General features: G+C 42.0%; 1 protein-coding gene across 1 annotated transcript in view; it reads left to right on the top strand.

Annotated features, from left to right (window-relative positions):
• The window catches only part of LOC137377449 (dedicator of cytokinesis protein 11-like), a 322,059-nt gene that overhangs the window by 264,427 nt on the left and 43,435 nt on the right, over positions 1-14,197 (top strand). Inside the window, exons 45-47 of the mRNA XM_068047028.1 lie at positions 2,262-2,368; positions 11,679-11,801; positions 13,202-13,315. Of these exons, the coding sequence (XP_067903129.1) occupies positions 2,262-2,368; positions 11,679-11,801; positions 13,202-13,315 (344 nt within the window). The remainder of the gene's footprint in view (positions 1-2,261; positions 2,369-11,678; positions 11,802-13,201; positions 13,316-14,197) is intronic.

Raw genomic sequence — 14,197 nt, 5'->3', positions numbered from 1 at the left:
AGAATATGCTCGCCATAGAAGGAGTGCAATGGAGGTTCACCAGACTAATCCCCAAGATAGCGGGATTGTCTTATGAGGAGAGATTGCAGAAACTGGTTCTGTATTCTCTAGGGTTTCGAAGAATAAGAGGTGATCTCATTGAAATTTGCAAAATTCCTACAGGGTGTGACAGGGTAGATGTGGATAGGCTGTTTCCTCTGGCTGGTGAGACTAGAACCAGGGGACACAGTCAGAGTATCTCAATGAATCTGTGGAATTGTGTACCCCAGAGGGCTGTGGAAGCTTAATCATTGACCATGTTCAAGACAGAAATCGATAGATTTCTGGATACTAATGACATCTAGGGATGTGGGGAAAAATGGCGTAGACGTACATGATCAGCCATGATCTGTTTAAATGGGGCAACAGGCTCAACGGGCTGAATGGCCTACTCCTGCTCCTATTTCCTATGATCCTATGAATTCTGCTGCCAGTGTCTTAACTCGCACCAAGTCCCGTTCCGCTATCACCCCTGTGCTTGCATTAGCTCCCAGTCACGCAACGTCTTGATTTTAAAACATTCATCCCTGTTTTCAAATCCCTCCATGGCCTGGCCTCTTCCTATTTCTGTAATATCCTCTAGTTCCACCATCCTTTGAATATCTGCGCTCATCTAATTCTGGCCTCTTGCACATCCCCGATTTTTATCATTTCACTATTGGTGGCCATGCCTTCAGTTGCCTTGGCCCTAAGCTCTGGAATTCCCTTCCTAAACCTCTCTGCCTCTCTACCTCTTTTTTCCTTTAAGAAACTCCTTAAAACCTACCTTTTTGACCAAGCTTCTGGTCATCTGACCTAAGATAGTCTTACATGGCTTTGTGTCATATTTTAATAATGCTCCTGTGAAGCACCTTGGGATATTTTATTATGTTAAAGGCGCTATGTAAATCTAAGTCGTTAATAAACCATTCAAAGAAAACAATGTGTTACGACCAGGTGAGAAAGGTGTCTAGGGGTCTTTCTCAGCCTTCACCTGGTCTTATTGTAACAGGGTTTAATTTTAAACACACTGCGTTTTGAGCTCCCCCTTGGTGAATCCTTGTTCACTACTTTCCAGTTATAAGGCAAAGAAATGAGCACACCAGGGTTTCTCAGGTTTAAAGAAGAAAAGTGAAATTTTATTAAGCTTAAACTTAAACTCTAATTCAGTTAACGCCTACGGATACACGCCGCGCCCATGCTAGCATGCATATGCGATACGCATATGCAAATAGATACAGAAAAGAGCAGACACAAAATAAAGTAGAGAGGTTTGAGGCAATATCAGAAGAGTTTACTGTGCTCCGGGCTCACTGTCATCCTTTTGTAAGTAGTTCTTGCTTGTAGGTAATTCTGGCTTTTCGTTGGGGCCCAGTATTCTTCTTAAACCTTGTTCACTGTAGGAGACTTTTCTTCCTTGGGGTTCATGTGTCTTCAATGGGTCTTCAGTGCTGTGAGAAAGAGATGAGGGCAGACAGGAAAGAGATGTTCTCAGTCCAGGAGCAAAGAGCTTTCTGCCAGTTTAAAACTCTGTGGCAAGTTCAAATTCCAAAAACTCCAACAGCCAGTTAGTCATGTGACTAAACTGGTCTGAGCACGTCTGTTTTTATATTGGGGCAGAGACTGGTTCCTTTATTCCAACACTGTCTGCCAGTATGGCAAAAAAATGTCTTTCCAGTCAGGGACTTGGCAACCCCTTGGAATAGGCCTTCTCTTCTTCCCAGCAACAATTTGAAGTTTAATGTCCATGTGGTGAAATATATGTGCCTCATTCTTGGCAGGTGAGGGCCTGCATAACAAATGCAAAAAAAATCAAATCCTCGTCTGATTTTTATTTACCTTGGTTACTTGCAGCAGTATCCAGGAGATTAATCTTAAATTCCTGAAAACTCCTGGGAATTCCTAAAGGATTGTCAAATTCTGGTTTAGTAGGGATATCCGGCACTTTCACTGGAGTGCTGATAGAGTATGCCCAGGGTGGGGTTAGAGATACCATCGCCTTGAAAGGGAGTGAGTTGACCCTTCCTTTGACTGGTGGCTGAAATCTGATTGATTAATGGTCAGTTGTTGCTGCGACACCGTTTTAAAAAAAGTTTGAGTACCCTACCCTTGTCATAAGTCCTTCGTCTTCAACTGTTTGTGCCTAACTGACGTCTTGGACAGGCCTGAACAAGTAACACCTGTTGAGATAAAATACACATTTAATGTGTCTATGTTTAAAGTAATGTTCTCCTCTCTTTCAGAATTGTTTCCTAAAGGCTGCACAGCTTTTAAAGCAATAACTCCCAACATTGAGGAAGAAGCTGCAATGAAAGAGGATGCCGGCATGCAGGATGTCCACTACACTGAGGTAAGGTTTTAACATTGATTTGCTGTATTATCCATTCCTATATGTATCTCTAGTGCGAAGACTATAATCTATGGACTTTGGATTACTCGGTTTTCACTGATCATCCTCTTGGCATCATCAGTCTTGTCAGTTGGTAGCACCCTCAGCTCTGAGTCTGAAGCTTCGGATCCATTCCCTACTTCAGGGGCAGGAGAGCATCATCCAAGTTGTCACTTCAATGAAGTACTAAGGGAGTACTGCACTATTTGATCCCCCGTATTTCCAATGTGACTGCAAACCTTTCGACTATTCAGTTGGACATTAAAGATCCCACACCACAGTTTTAAGAGGAACAGGGAGTCCTCCCAATGTCCCAACCAACATTTTTCCCACAATTCACATCATCAAAACGCATTAACTGATTACTTATTTCCATTACTGTTCATGGGATCTTGCTATGTGCAAATTGGCTGTTGCTTTTGCCTACATGGTGGTGACTGCATGGTGGAAATGGGAGGAAGATGATAGGTTTTCTCTGGATATATGAAACAAGGTGAACCAAATGACCATCTTCATCTGTAATTACCTTGCGATCTTGTATAAATGAAATTTCCTTGTTATTTCTCCTGCTTTATTCCCCGAGGGTTGTGAACATAACATAATGAGTATAAAGGGATCACCCAGCAGCTTCTGCGTTACTTTTAGAGTCATAGAGAGATACAGCACCAAAACAGGCTGTGGAAAGACCATTGCATTACTTGAAAGCTGTTCAGAGAAAAACATCTGAAAGAAAGTCTTGTATTTATGCAGCCTATTACCACTGCTCTCAGCTGTTTCAGTGCTTCACCTACAATGAATTATTTTCATGTGCAGTGACCGTTGTGATATGGTGGTGGTTGAAGGACAATTGTTAGTCAGGACAGCTCGCTCCTCAGGTAGGTCATTGGCTGTTCAACCTCCATCTGAATCACTGGAACAGGCAGGTTGGCCTGCAGTTTAAGGTAGATGACTGCACCAGGAATGCTGCATTCTCTCTTCCCTGAATTGTGGTTTCAACTTGGAATATGTGCTGAAGACCTGGCGTGATCCATGGCAGTGGGTGCTACCAAACGAGCCAAACTGCTCTTTCCTTTTTAGTAAAACATTTAGTCATAACCAGAAACTAAATGTTTATTTCTTTTCGTCCTTACCCTTCCTTTGGGTCACTGCACCATGGGTGTCTGCAGTCTTCCAGTACAAAACCCAAGTAACCTGGTTTCAAGGGTGGGCCTAGATGCTGAATCCAGACAGGTTACTGAATCAAGTGGGTCATGAGAGTTGATCCTGATCTTGACTGTACATGTACTTCCAGAAAGAGAAACAGAAATAGAAACCTAAGAAATCGGCTTAACTTTTGCCAATTTAAACAAATCAATTCATTCCACGTGACAGTGTGATCATTGTAGTCCTGTCCTTTTCCTTTCCGAACGCATGCTAAATGTTTTTTTTTATACATCTCTTTTGTTTTCAGGCTATAACTGTTGGAAACTGTGTCTGTGCACCATGTCACATCCTTCAATAATTTTGAACCATTCTATCATATCTCCCTGTAATCTATGTTCTAATGAAAAATGATAAACCCAGTCCATGTGTAATGTTGCGCTGTTATGAAATAGAAGTTGAGAATATGTGGTATTCTAGGTGCTTTTGGCTGTCTCTGATCGATAACTGAACAAGTGGGCTGGTGTTTTAAAATTACTCATGATCTGAGTGTCTGTCCACCTGTACATAGAAAGAGCTTGTCATGTCACAGTGGAAAATGGTATGAAGTATGTGTCATTCTTACATGGTATCAGTTCAATTATCATATCAGTATAATAGCAACAAATTAACCTGCTTACATTTTAAATGGAAGGCCAACCTGCTTTCCCCTGACCTTGCTAAGTGGACAGCTCCCCAAAGCCAGGAGCTAGCAATTTTCAAACACTTGGCAATCCAGAGACAAACTTCCCTAAGCAACAGCAATTAGTTTCTAATTAATCCCAGAATATGGGGCAAAGGAACAGGCGTAGACCATTGAGGCCCTCGAGGCTGTCTCATCATTCAGTGAGGTCATGTTTAAGCTATATTTAAAGAAATTGCACAAAAGTATTGAGCAATAAGCTCGAAGGTCAATTTAAAAGCAGCTCCATATTAACAACTAAACATCCAGACTGTGATCCCAACCTCAGACTACTTGTGAGTGCCATCAAATCTTTTGCTAATCGTTCATCTTAACTATAAAATGGTATTTCATTTTGGAAGTGTAATTTTAAAGCTGTGTATTTTTCAGCAGAGCAGAACTAGATTTTAATGTTTGTTTTGAGGAATGTGTTGGCATTTGTGACTGACTTCGCTGCACTAAGTTGCTGCATAAGTCATTGTCATCTCCCATTTTGTGAAGTCACTGCCAGTCCCCTGTTTTGCCTCATTTCCCAGCAGCATAGGATTTCTGAGCAGTGGAAAGTTTTGTAATGTGTAGACAGACAAAAAAAGGCAGAAAAGCAGGAAGGAAAATATAACAGCTGAAGGAAGTGTGGTAATGAAAGTAAAATAAAGACTTGTATTTCACAATCTCTGGATGTCCCAAAGCATGTTGCAGCCAATGAAATACTTTTGAAGTGTACCTGCTGTTGTAATGTAGGAAATGCAGCAACAAATTTGTGTGCAGCAATCTCTCACTAACAGCAATGTGATAATGACCAGATGATCCGTTTTTGTACTGTTGATTTAGAGATAAATATTTGTTATGACATTGGGTATAACTCCCCTGCTCTTCTTTGATTACTGCCGTGGGATGTTTTGCATTCACTTGAGTGAGAAGACCCTCAGTTTAATGTCTCATCCAAAAGACAAGCACCTACAGCAGTGCAGGACTCCCTCAGTACTGCACTGTTGTCAGGCTGCATTAGGTTCTCATGGCTCTGTGGTGGGGCCTGAACCAACAATCTTCTGATTCAGAGGTGAGAGTGCTGACACTAATTGTGGCTGTTGTGGCAAAGCATCGGCAAAACTGTAGCATCGATTCCTTCCACAACCTGAGAGCCAACGTAAGACCATGATAAATGATCACAGCGATTGGTGACTTCATCCTACACCCATGTTGAGCTCCAGCCAAGGAGAAATGAAAATCACAAAATAGAGAGGCAAACAAAAAATTGAATTGAAAGGGAAGTTTGAAGAAAAGAATCTATAACATTGCGTAAACTTGGTGATTTTTATCTTCTGGTGGCCTCTGTTAAGCAATAAATATTTCTGTGCGAGTCAGCGAAAGTAAATCATTCCTTTATTTATTGGGACTGTTTTTAGATGGTTACCATTGGCAAGACTGGGGCAGAATGTACCACAAAATAATGGTGAGGCTGACAGTGCTCCCTATAATTTATGCTCAAATCTCTCAGCAACTTCAGTCAGGGCAGATGATCCAGAGGTTGCTGTCCCAGATGTGCTGGTTCTCCGTAAGCTGCACAATAAGGAATTTTGCATCTCTCTATTCAAAAGCATCAAGCAGTGCGAAATTGCTGTACTTACACTGTAGATATGGACTAAACTCACCACAGAAAGTTAAAACGTGCCCATGTCAGACGAATTACCATTTTTAACGATGTGGCAAATCTTAATTACTGCCAAGCAACCTCTCGGGTACTAAAAATTAATTTTACAATTGTGGAATCTCATTCTTTCAGATTTTACTTAATCCAGTCTTTCTGTCCCTCTCTCTATTTTACCTTCTTTACCTGTTCTAACTGACGCTTCCTGATTCAGACTCCACATTTCATTCAACAATTCTTCAATCTGATTGGTTGAGGATTCATGCAATTGCTTGCCCTGTTCCCACGGGTCCCAGGTGCCCTGTAGAGGGTGTCATGCCATTTGGATCTCAAACTTAGTGTCTTCCGGTGCAAAAGGTCACAGACTTGCCCTTGTCCATTAAATTGCTAACGAACGATGCCCAGTTACGATCTGTTCCGACCCATCGTGTTTCCCCTTTCTCAAACTGGACAATAGCAACTTGTAATTGAGACCTTTTTTTTATAATCATCTCTCCATATGGAGTATAGATTTGAATTGCACAGTCCATTGCTGCTGCACAAATGAAAAGCAGTCAAGTAGATTACCCAGTCAGCCTCCCATTCTTAGCAGAATTCCCTTATCCCGGTGAAAATTAATGAGAAGGTCACGGGGAAAAGAGAAACATATGGCACATGATTTCAGGGCAATGGCAAAAGAGCAGGGCAGTGGGACTAATTGGATGCATCTTTCAAAGAGCTAGCACAGGCACAGTGGGCCGAATAGCTTCCTTCCATGTCATAATGAAAAACAGTAAGTGCTGGAACCTGCACAAGGCAGTCAGTATGTAAGAGAAAAAAAAACACATTTTGGAAAGGATCTTTCATCAGAACAGAAGCAGCCACCCCAGAGGTGTTGATCTATGTTTCTCATTCCTGTAACTGACTACACTGCTATGAATTTCCAGCCCTTTATGTTTTTATTTGGGGTTTTCCAACATTTGTGGTTTAAATTCTGTCTATTTTTAACTGGTTTTACATCCTGTGTGCTCACATTTATGGTTTAGAGGTTCCTCCTCCTCAGTGTATTGAAATTTAGACTCATCACAACATACTCATACATATTCTGAACCCAAAATCATGGCACTCCTTGCATCCCTCCAATCCATCAGCATTTGAAACCAAAACTTTGCATCATCTGACCAGTTTTCTATGCTAATGTTTCAGCGATGGTTGGTCTAATCAAGGTGTTTAAAATGTTGAAGGAAGTCAATAGGGTAGATAGAGAGAACCTATTTTCTCTGGTGGGAAAATCAAGAACAATTAAAGTCCGAATATTCAGGTATGAAATCAGGAGGTACTTTTCACACAAAGGGTAGTGGAAATCTGGAATTCTCTCCCACAAAATGCAGTGAATGTTGGAGCTGTCAAGATTGAAATTGATACATCAAGGGATTCAATGCAAAGGCATGCAAATGAAGTTGAGGTTTTCATCAGCCTTGGTCCAATAGAATGATGGAATAGATTCAAGGGGCTGTGTGGTCTACCTGTGTTGCTATAGTTTCTCTTGGAATTACTGCTTGCTTACTTTACACATTGGTGGAGAAGGGTAACATTTTCCAGATTGGACAGATCAATGAGGAATAATGTGCTAGGTAAGAAGTCAAACTGGTGGCAGAGGCCAGGATTTGAGGAAAGAGTCCATATTTTGGTGTGTGTTGGTGAAATGAGGTATGCACCATGTCAGAATAATAACTGCCCCTGAAATGGATCTTATCTCCAGTGCCAACTAAGAGAAGTTCCATGTCAATTAAAGTAACAAAATGAGTTTGGACTTGTTTTGCCACTGAAACAATTTTGAGTGCTTCCAACCTAGATCCAGTATGATCTGAATCCATAGCCCAAGATCTGCAGTAAATAAACATATCACTGGCTGTGTGGATAGTGTTCAGCCATGGCTCAGTGGTATCATTCTCGTCTCTGAGTCAGAAGGTTGTGTGTTCAATTCTCACTCCAGAGACCTGACCACATAATCCAAGCTAGCACTCCAGTGCAGTACTCTGAGGCCGTTCTCCACTGTCGAAATTATGTCTTTCAGATAAGACGTCGGCTCTTTCAGGTGGATGTAAACAATTCCATAGGACTCTTTGAAGAGCTGGGGTGGGAGGGGTATTGCTGGTGTTCTAGTCAATATTTATCCTTCAGCCAACATTACTGAAACAAATTATCCGGTCATGTATTTCACTGATGTTTGTGGAAGCTTGCTGTGCGCAAATTGGCTGTTGCATTTGCGACATTACAATAGTGCCTACACTTCAGAAAAAGAATTTAATTGGCTGTGAAGCACTATGGGGCATTTTGAGGTTGTGAAAGGCTCTGTATAAATGCATACTCTTTCCTTTCTACCCTTCAGCTAGCCCCTCTGATACACCAACTTGGAAATACTTCATCTCAATGCTGCTCTTAAATAGGCTAGAACTTAGGTTAGCACCAACATGAGTCATCTTTTCAAACATATATCAAGATCCTTAAATTCCATTCTCCCATCTAAAACCGCTGCCCTAATCAACAGTTGACCTGATCTAAAGCATATTTTCACACTGCAGAGTTCTCCATATCAGTGGCCCTGGTAAACCTCGTAACCTAACTGTGGTTTGGAGATCACTGACTAATGTGCACTTAGTTCCACAATCTTTGCTTCTTTTTGTGGTTATTTGAGTTCCCTTTTGACAGAGGTTCTTTTCAGATATTACTGCCTATGTTACATACTAGTTACCTATGTCGACCATCCTATAAAATGTGTGTGGTGTAAAAATGCCAATCTTGGCATTTTTAAGTCCAGGGTCAGCCTTGACTTTCGCATCTAAGTCAAAAGGTCATGGGTACAAGTGCCAATTCAGAGACTTGAGCGCGTGATCAAGACTGGCAGTACTGAGGGAGTGCTTTATTGTTGGAGCCTGCCGTCTTTCAGGTGAGATGTTAAACTAAGGTTGCATCTGCCCTCTCAAGCTGTTAAAGATCTCATGGCACTATTTGAATAAGAGCAGGGCAGTTCTAGTTTTCCCTCAAAACAGATTATCTGGTCATTATCTCGTTGCTGTTTGTGGAAGCTTGGTATGCGTTTCTTACGTTCCAACAGAGACTACATTTCATAAAGTTAGCCAATGGCTATGAAGTCCGTGGAGCATCCTGAGTTATGGAAGATGCTATATAAATGCAAATATTTAGTTTGTAGAACTAATGCCACAAATATCTACATATAAAAATATATTTTAAAAAACTATGGAATGTTCCTGTTCTTCAATCCAGGCATAACCATGCTGTTCCCTTGCTTAGACCCTCCCAGTCTCAATGTTGAGAGCTGAGATCTTTCCTCATGTTCCATTCACACAACATTTCCATTCTGTGGTTTATTTAAATAAACTGAGGTTAGAGTTGTGGTTAAACCAAAGTTTATAATTCTGTTTTAGTGACTTTTTTTTTCCCCAGTTCATTGATATAGTGCCACTGTAATCAGTAATCATGACCTGCTGTTCATTTCCATCTTGCAATGGAAATGTACAAAGTTGTAGAGTTTGCTGTTTTAGGTCGGGACCTGTTTCAGAACCTTTATCTTAGTGGATGACCTGATAGCATGGCATTTAAGGAACTTCAAGAAGAAGGACCACAAGTGGAGAACTAGGTGACACAGCAGGTTAAACTGTGGCCTTTCAGCTCTGACACCTATGTTCAAGACCAGCCTGGAGTCCACTGGCTGCCAGGATCCTGTGTGAAATGGTTTTGGGTAGTTTCCATCCTGCTGTTACCGGATATGGGCCAACAACACACAGTTGCTTTTAATTTGGCACTAGTTGGCCAACTCACTTCAAGTAGTGTAAGGAATGGAAGCGGCTCCTCTTATAAGGGGTGGGTATAAGACTGAGCCATATTGCTGGGACTTTACTTGCACGTGGCTCTTCTATACCCTACCAGGGAGCACTTGATAAATACAGTGCCCAATTCCATGTCTGTTTTAAAGCCCAACAAATGGTTTCAAAGTGTCCTATTTTTATTTACATTTCTCAACATTACTACACAATGGATGATGCATGTATTGCATGTAGCCCAGTTTAACTATGAGTAAGCTTCAACTTGGAAAATTAACTAATGCTTTAATAATTTTTCTTTTAAGGTTTATTGTATCTATTTTGTCAATGAACCTCATCAGCTTCATCTTTGTGGTAACAGCCCGGGGTATCCATTCCAACTGTGATGGAAGCAGGGTCCTCGTGTATGAATTTAGTAAATCTTCTGGATTACATTTTTTTTATATATATCTGACTCAAACTAAATAGGGTAATTGTGTTTTTAAAAGTTGGCTTCAGGTAGCTGTATCTTTAAGGTGTTGTCTTCCACCTCCATAAAATCGCCCAACTCCACCCCCTGCCTTGGCTCACCTCCAACTAAATATTGGGAAGACAGAAGCCATTTCCTTTGGTCCCTGTCACAAGCTGCATTCCCTAGCCACTGACTCCATTCATCTCCCCGGCAACAGTCTGAAGCTGAATCAGACTGTTTGTAACCTTGTTGTATTTGACCCCGACATGAGCTTCCGACTACATATCCACACCATCACCAAAACCACCTATTTCCACCTCTGTAGTATCACGTGACTCTGTCCTTGCCTCATTTCATCTGCTACTGAAACCGTCATTCATGCCTGTGCTACCTCTAGACATGGCTATTCCAACACACTCCTGGCTGGCCTCGCATGTTCTACCTTTCATAAAGCTCAGCTGCCTATGTCATAACTCACGCCAAGTCCCATTTACCCATCACCCCTGTGCTTGCGGACTTGCGTTGACTCTTGGTCAAGCAAAGTCTTGATTTTAACATTTTCATCCTTGTTTTCAAATTTCTCCGTGAGCTCATCCCTCCCTATCTCTTTAATCTCCTCCAGCCCTACCACCCTTTGGGATATATGCGCTCTTTTATCCTTTTGCTGCTCCCTGATTTTAATCACTGACTTGTTGTTGGTCCTGTAGCACACTAGACATTAACAGTGCACAGTTCATCAAAGATGCAGTCTGCTTGTGCAAACTGTCTTTCTCGCTGTTAACATAAAGACTTAGGAAAGAGTCCAAACAATAACCACTAAAAGAAGTGATGAAATGTACACCCACTGCCTTTGTTACAGGACACTAGGACATAGGGGAGTGAATAGGGGCAGCCATCTAGGTTCCAAATAGATGATCACAAATATCCCTGATTTAGCAAACACTGAAGGGGGGAGGGGGGGTTTATTAAAACAAATATTTCAGATTAAAATGGATTGCCAGGATGGAGAGAGACAGATTCCATGGAGTAAGTGTATTTTTGTTTGATGACTCGAATAGTAAATGTGCACAAAAGATTCCACTGCACTAGTTGAGGAGGAGCAGGAGAGCACTTGTGCCCCAACCAATATTTATCCCTCAAGCAGCATCACTAAAACAGATTATCTGATTGTTACAAGATCACTGTTTGTGGGACCTTGCTATACGCAAATTGACTGCCACGTTTTTCTGCGATACAACAGTCATTTAATTCAAAAGTATTTCATTAGTTGGAGAGTTTTGGCACATCCTGAGGTCATGAAAGGCATAAGGAATACCGATGTCTTTTAGTTTAGTAAGTATTAAAAGATCTAGCCCTGCCACAGCCAAAATTATAACAAAACTCATTTTGTTACAGTTGAACACGATCAGATGCAACGCTGACTTGGTTCTGTTCAAATACTCCAGCTGCTTCTAAGGTTGAGTGTTAATATTCTATGTTCTCTGCAGGATGTACTTGTGGAGTTATTGGAGAAGTGTGCAGATGGACTGTGGAATGCAGAACGCTATGAGTTAATGGCTGTTGTTTACAAGTTCATCATTCCTATCTATGAGAAACGGAGAGAATTTGAGGTATGTGCCTGCTGTTCATTCAGAAGTGTTGGAGGCAGGAGCATCCTGCTAGCAGAGTTTCCTGCTCATGTACAACACTGTCAATGCCCTGCATTTAGTTTGCACCTACTGGAAAGTCATTTGGTTTAAGTGTAAGCTGATCTGTATTGGTGTTATGGGACAAAAGGCAAATATTAAGCCCATTCCCCTCCTCCCCCACCCCCCCCCCCCCCCCCCCCCTTGGATCCAGCCAACTATGGGCCCCTCCATCCAGGGAGCCAGCCAAATGTAGATTATTCCCCTCCTCCCCCGGGTACTGAGCCAAATTTAGATCCCTCCCCTCCCCACAGGGTACTCAATCAAATATATAACCCGCCCCACCCCCCAGGGTACTCAGTCAAATATAGACCCTCCCCACAAGGATCCAGGCAAATAAAGGCCCCTCTTTGGGCCTGCACAGATATATAGTCCCCTCACCCAGGGCTCTGTGCAACTATGGGGCCCCTGATAAAATGTATCATAGAAAATGTGCATAGAACAGTTGGATTTAATTATTGTAGCAATCAAAAAGACTTTCAGAGGAGTTGTGGCAGATTTATGTTCACAGATCAAGGGCAATGTTGTGTAGAGGTGCAGAGGGAACCTCAATGTTCTTGGTGCCCTGAGGATCTTAAAACCTTATCAATCTGGTTGTGTGCAAACTCTCAGGATGTTTGCGGTTAGCAGGATAGGTAACCCAGCTTACCTGCCCTCTTTTCCCGCTGAGATACTCTGTCATGGTGCAGGGCCTCAGTAAAACCCTTATCGGGTTAGTCAGGGTGTGTTTTGAGGCCCTGATCCTAACCCAAGGCCTCCTTCTACATTTCAAGATTTTTTTTCTTGTTCCTTTTTTTTCCTTTTCTGACAAAATATAGACATTGTAATTAAACCCTAAATGCCTAATTTAGACTTGTTAACATTCTCACCTTTTACATTAAATGTTTTACTTATATTTATTTATTTTATTTATTTAGAGATACAACACTGAAACAGGCCCTTCAGCCCACTGAGTCTGTGCTGACCAACAATCACCCATTTATACTAATCCTACATTAACCCCATATTCTCTACCACATCCTCACCATTCTCCTACCACCTACCTACACTAGGGGTAATTTGCAATGGCCAACTTACCTATCAACCTGCAAGTCTTTGGCATGTGGGAGGAAACCGGAGCACCCGGCAGAAACCCACACAAACACAGGGAGAACTTGAAAACTGCGCACAGGCAGTACCCAGAATTGAACCCGGGTCGCTGGACTGTGAGGCTGCAGTGTATCTGTACAGGGTACTAATCTGTGGCTTATCTCCGTGCCACATTTATAAACCTCTTGCTCAGTGATATAAATTTGTTCATAAGTTCTTGTCTCTCTTTATTTTAGAAACTTGCTTTTTTATATAATACACTGAATGAAGCTTATAAGAAAATAATTCATGTCCTTCACACGGGGCGGAGACTGCTGGGAACATTTTTCCGAGTTGCCTTTTACGGTCAGGTGAGTGAAATAGTGCAAGATGGATGCCTGCACATTTAAAAGGATTGTACCCAGCTGTAGGATCGTTCACAAGTTCAGGACATTCCAAAGTACTTTGCAAGTGTCTTGAAGGAGGAAAGCAAGGTGGGGAGGTGCAGGGAGGGAATTCCAGAGCTTAGGGCCTAGCAATGGAAGCCACAGTCACCAATAGTGGAGCAATTAAAATTGGGGGTGCTCAAGAGGCCAGAATTAGAGGAATGGTGATATCTTGGAGGGTTGAGGGACAGGAGGAGCTAACAGAGACAGGGACGAGGCCATGGAGGGATTTGAAAACAAGGATGAGAATCTTAAAATCACGGCGTGTTTAGTTGGGAGCCGATGTAGTTCAGCGAGCTTTACAACCAATTTGTACTTTTTAAAAGTGTAGTCGCTGCTATAATGTAACGAATATAGCAGCCAATTTGTGCACAGCAAGCTCCCACCAGCAGCAATGTGATAATGACCAGATAATTTTTTTCAGTGATGTTGATTGAGGGATAAATATTGGCCAGGACACTGGGGAGAACTCCCCTGCACTTCTTCGAAATAGTGCTATGGAATCTTGTGCATCCACCCGAGAGGACAGGTGGGGTCTCAGTTCAATTCTCATCTGAAAGATGGCACCTCTGACAGTGCAGCACTTCCTCAGTATTACACTGGTGTGTCAGTCTAGATTATGTCAAACCTCTGGAGGGACTTGAACCCATCACCTTCATATTCAAAGCCACAGCTGACACTGCGAGTAAAAGTCTAGCATACATTTAGAGCACCCAAAACAAGTCAGAAATGTGTGATCTGGGCACAGCATTCTCTAGTACCTTACTACGTGGACACATCTGTGGATTCACTTTCCTGTAATGTTTA

This window comes from Heterodontus francisci, chromosome 15 (assembly GCF_036365525.1).
Source record: "Heterodontus francisci isolate sHetFra1 chromosome 15, sHetFra1.hap1, whole genome shotgun sequence".
Taxonomy (NCBI): Eukaryota; Metazoa; Chordata; class Chondrichthyes; order Heterodontiformes; family Heterodontidae; genus Heterodontus; species Heterodontus francisci.
Note: the sequence above shows the minus strand (reverse complement) of the source record. Positions and strands in the feature narration are given on the sequence as shown.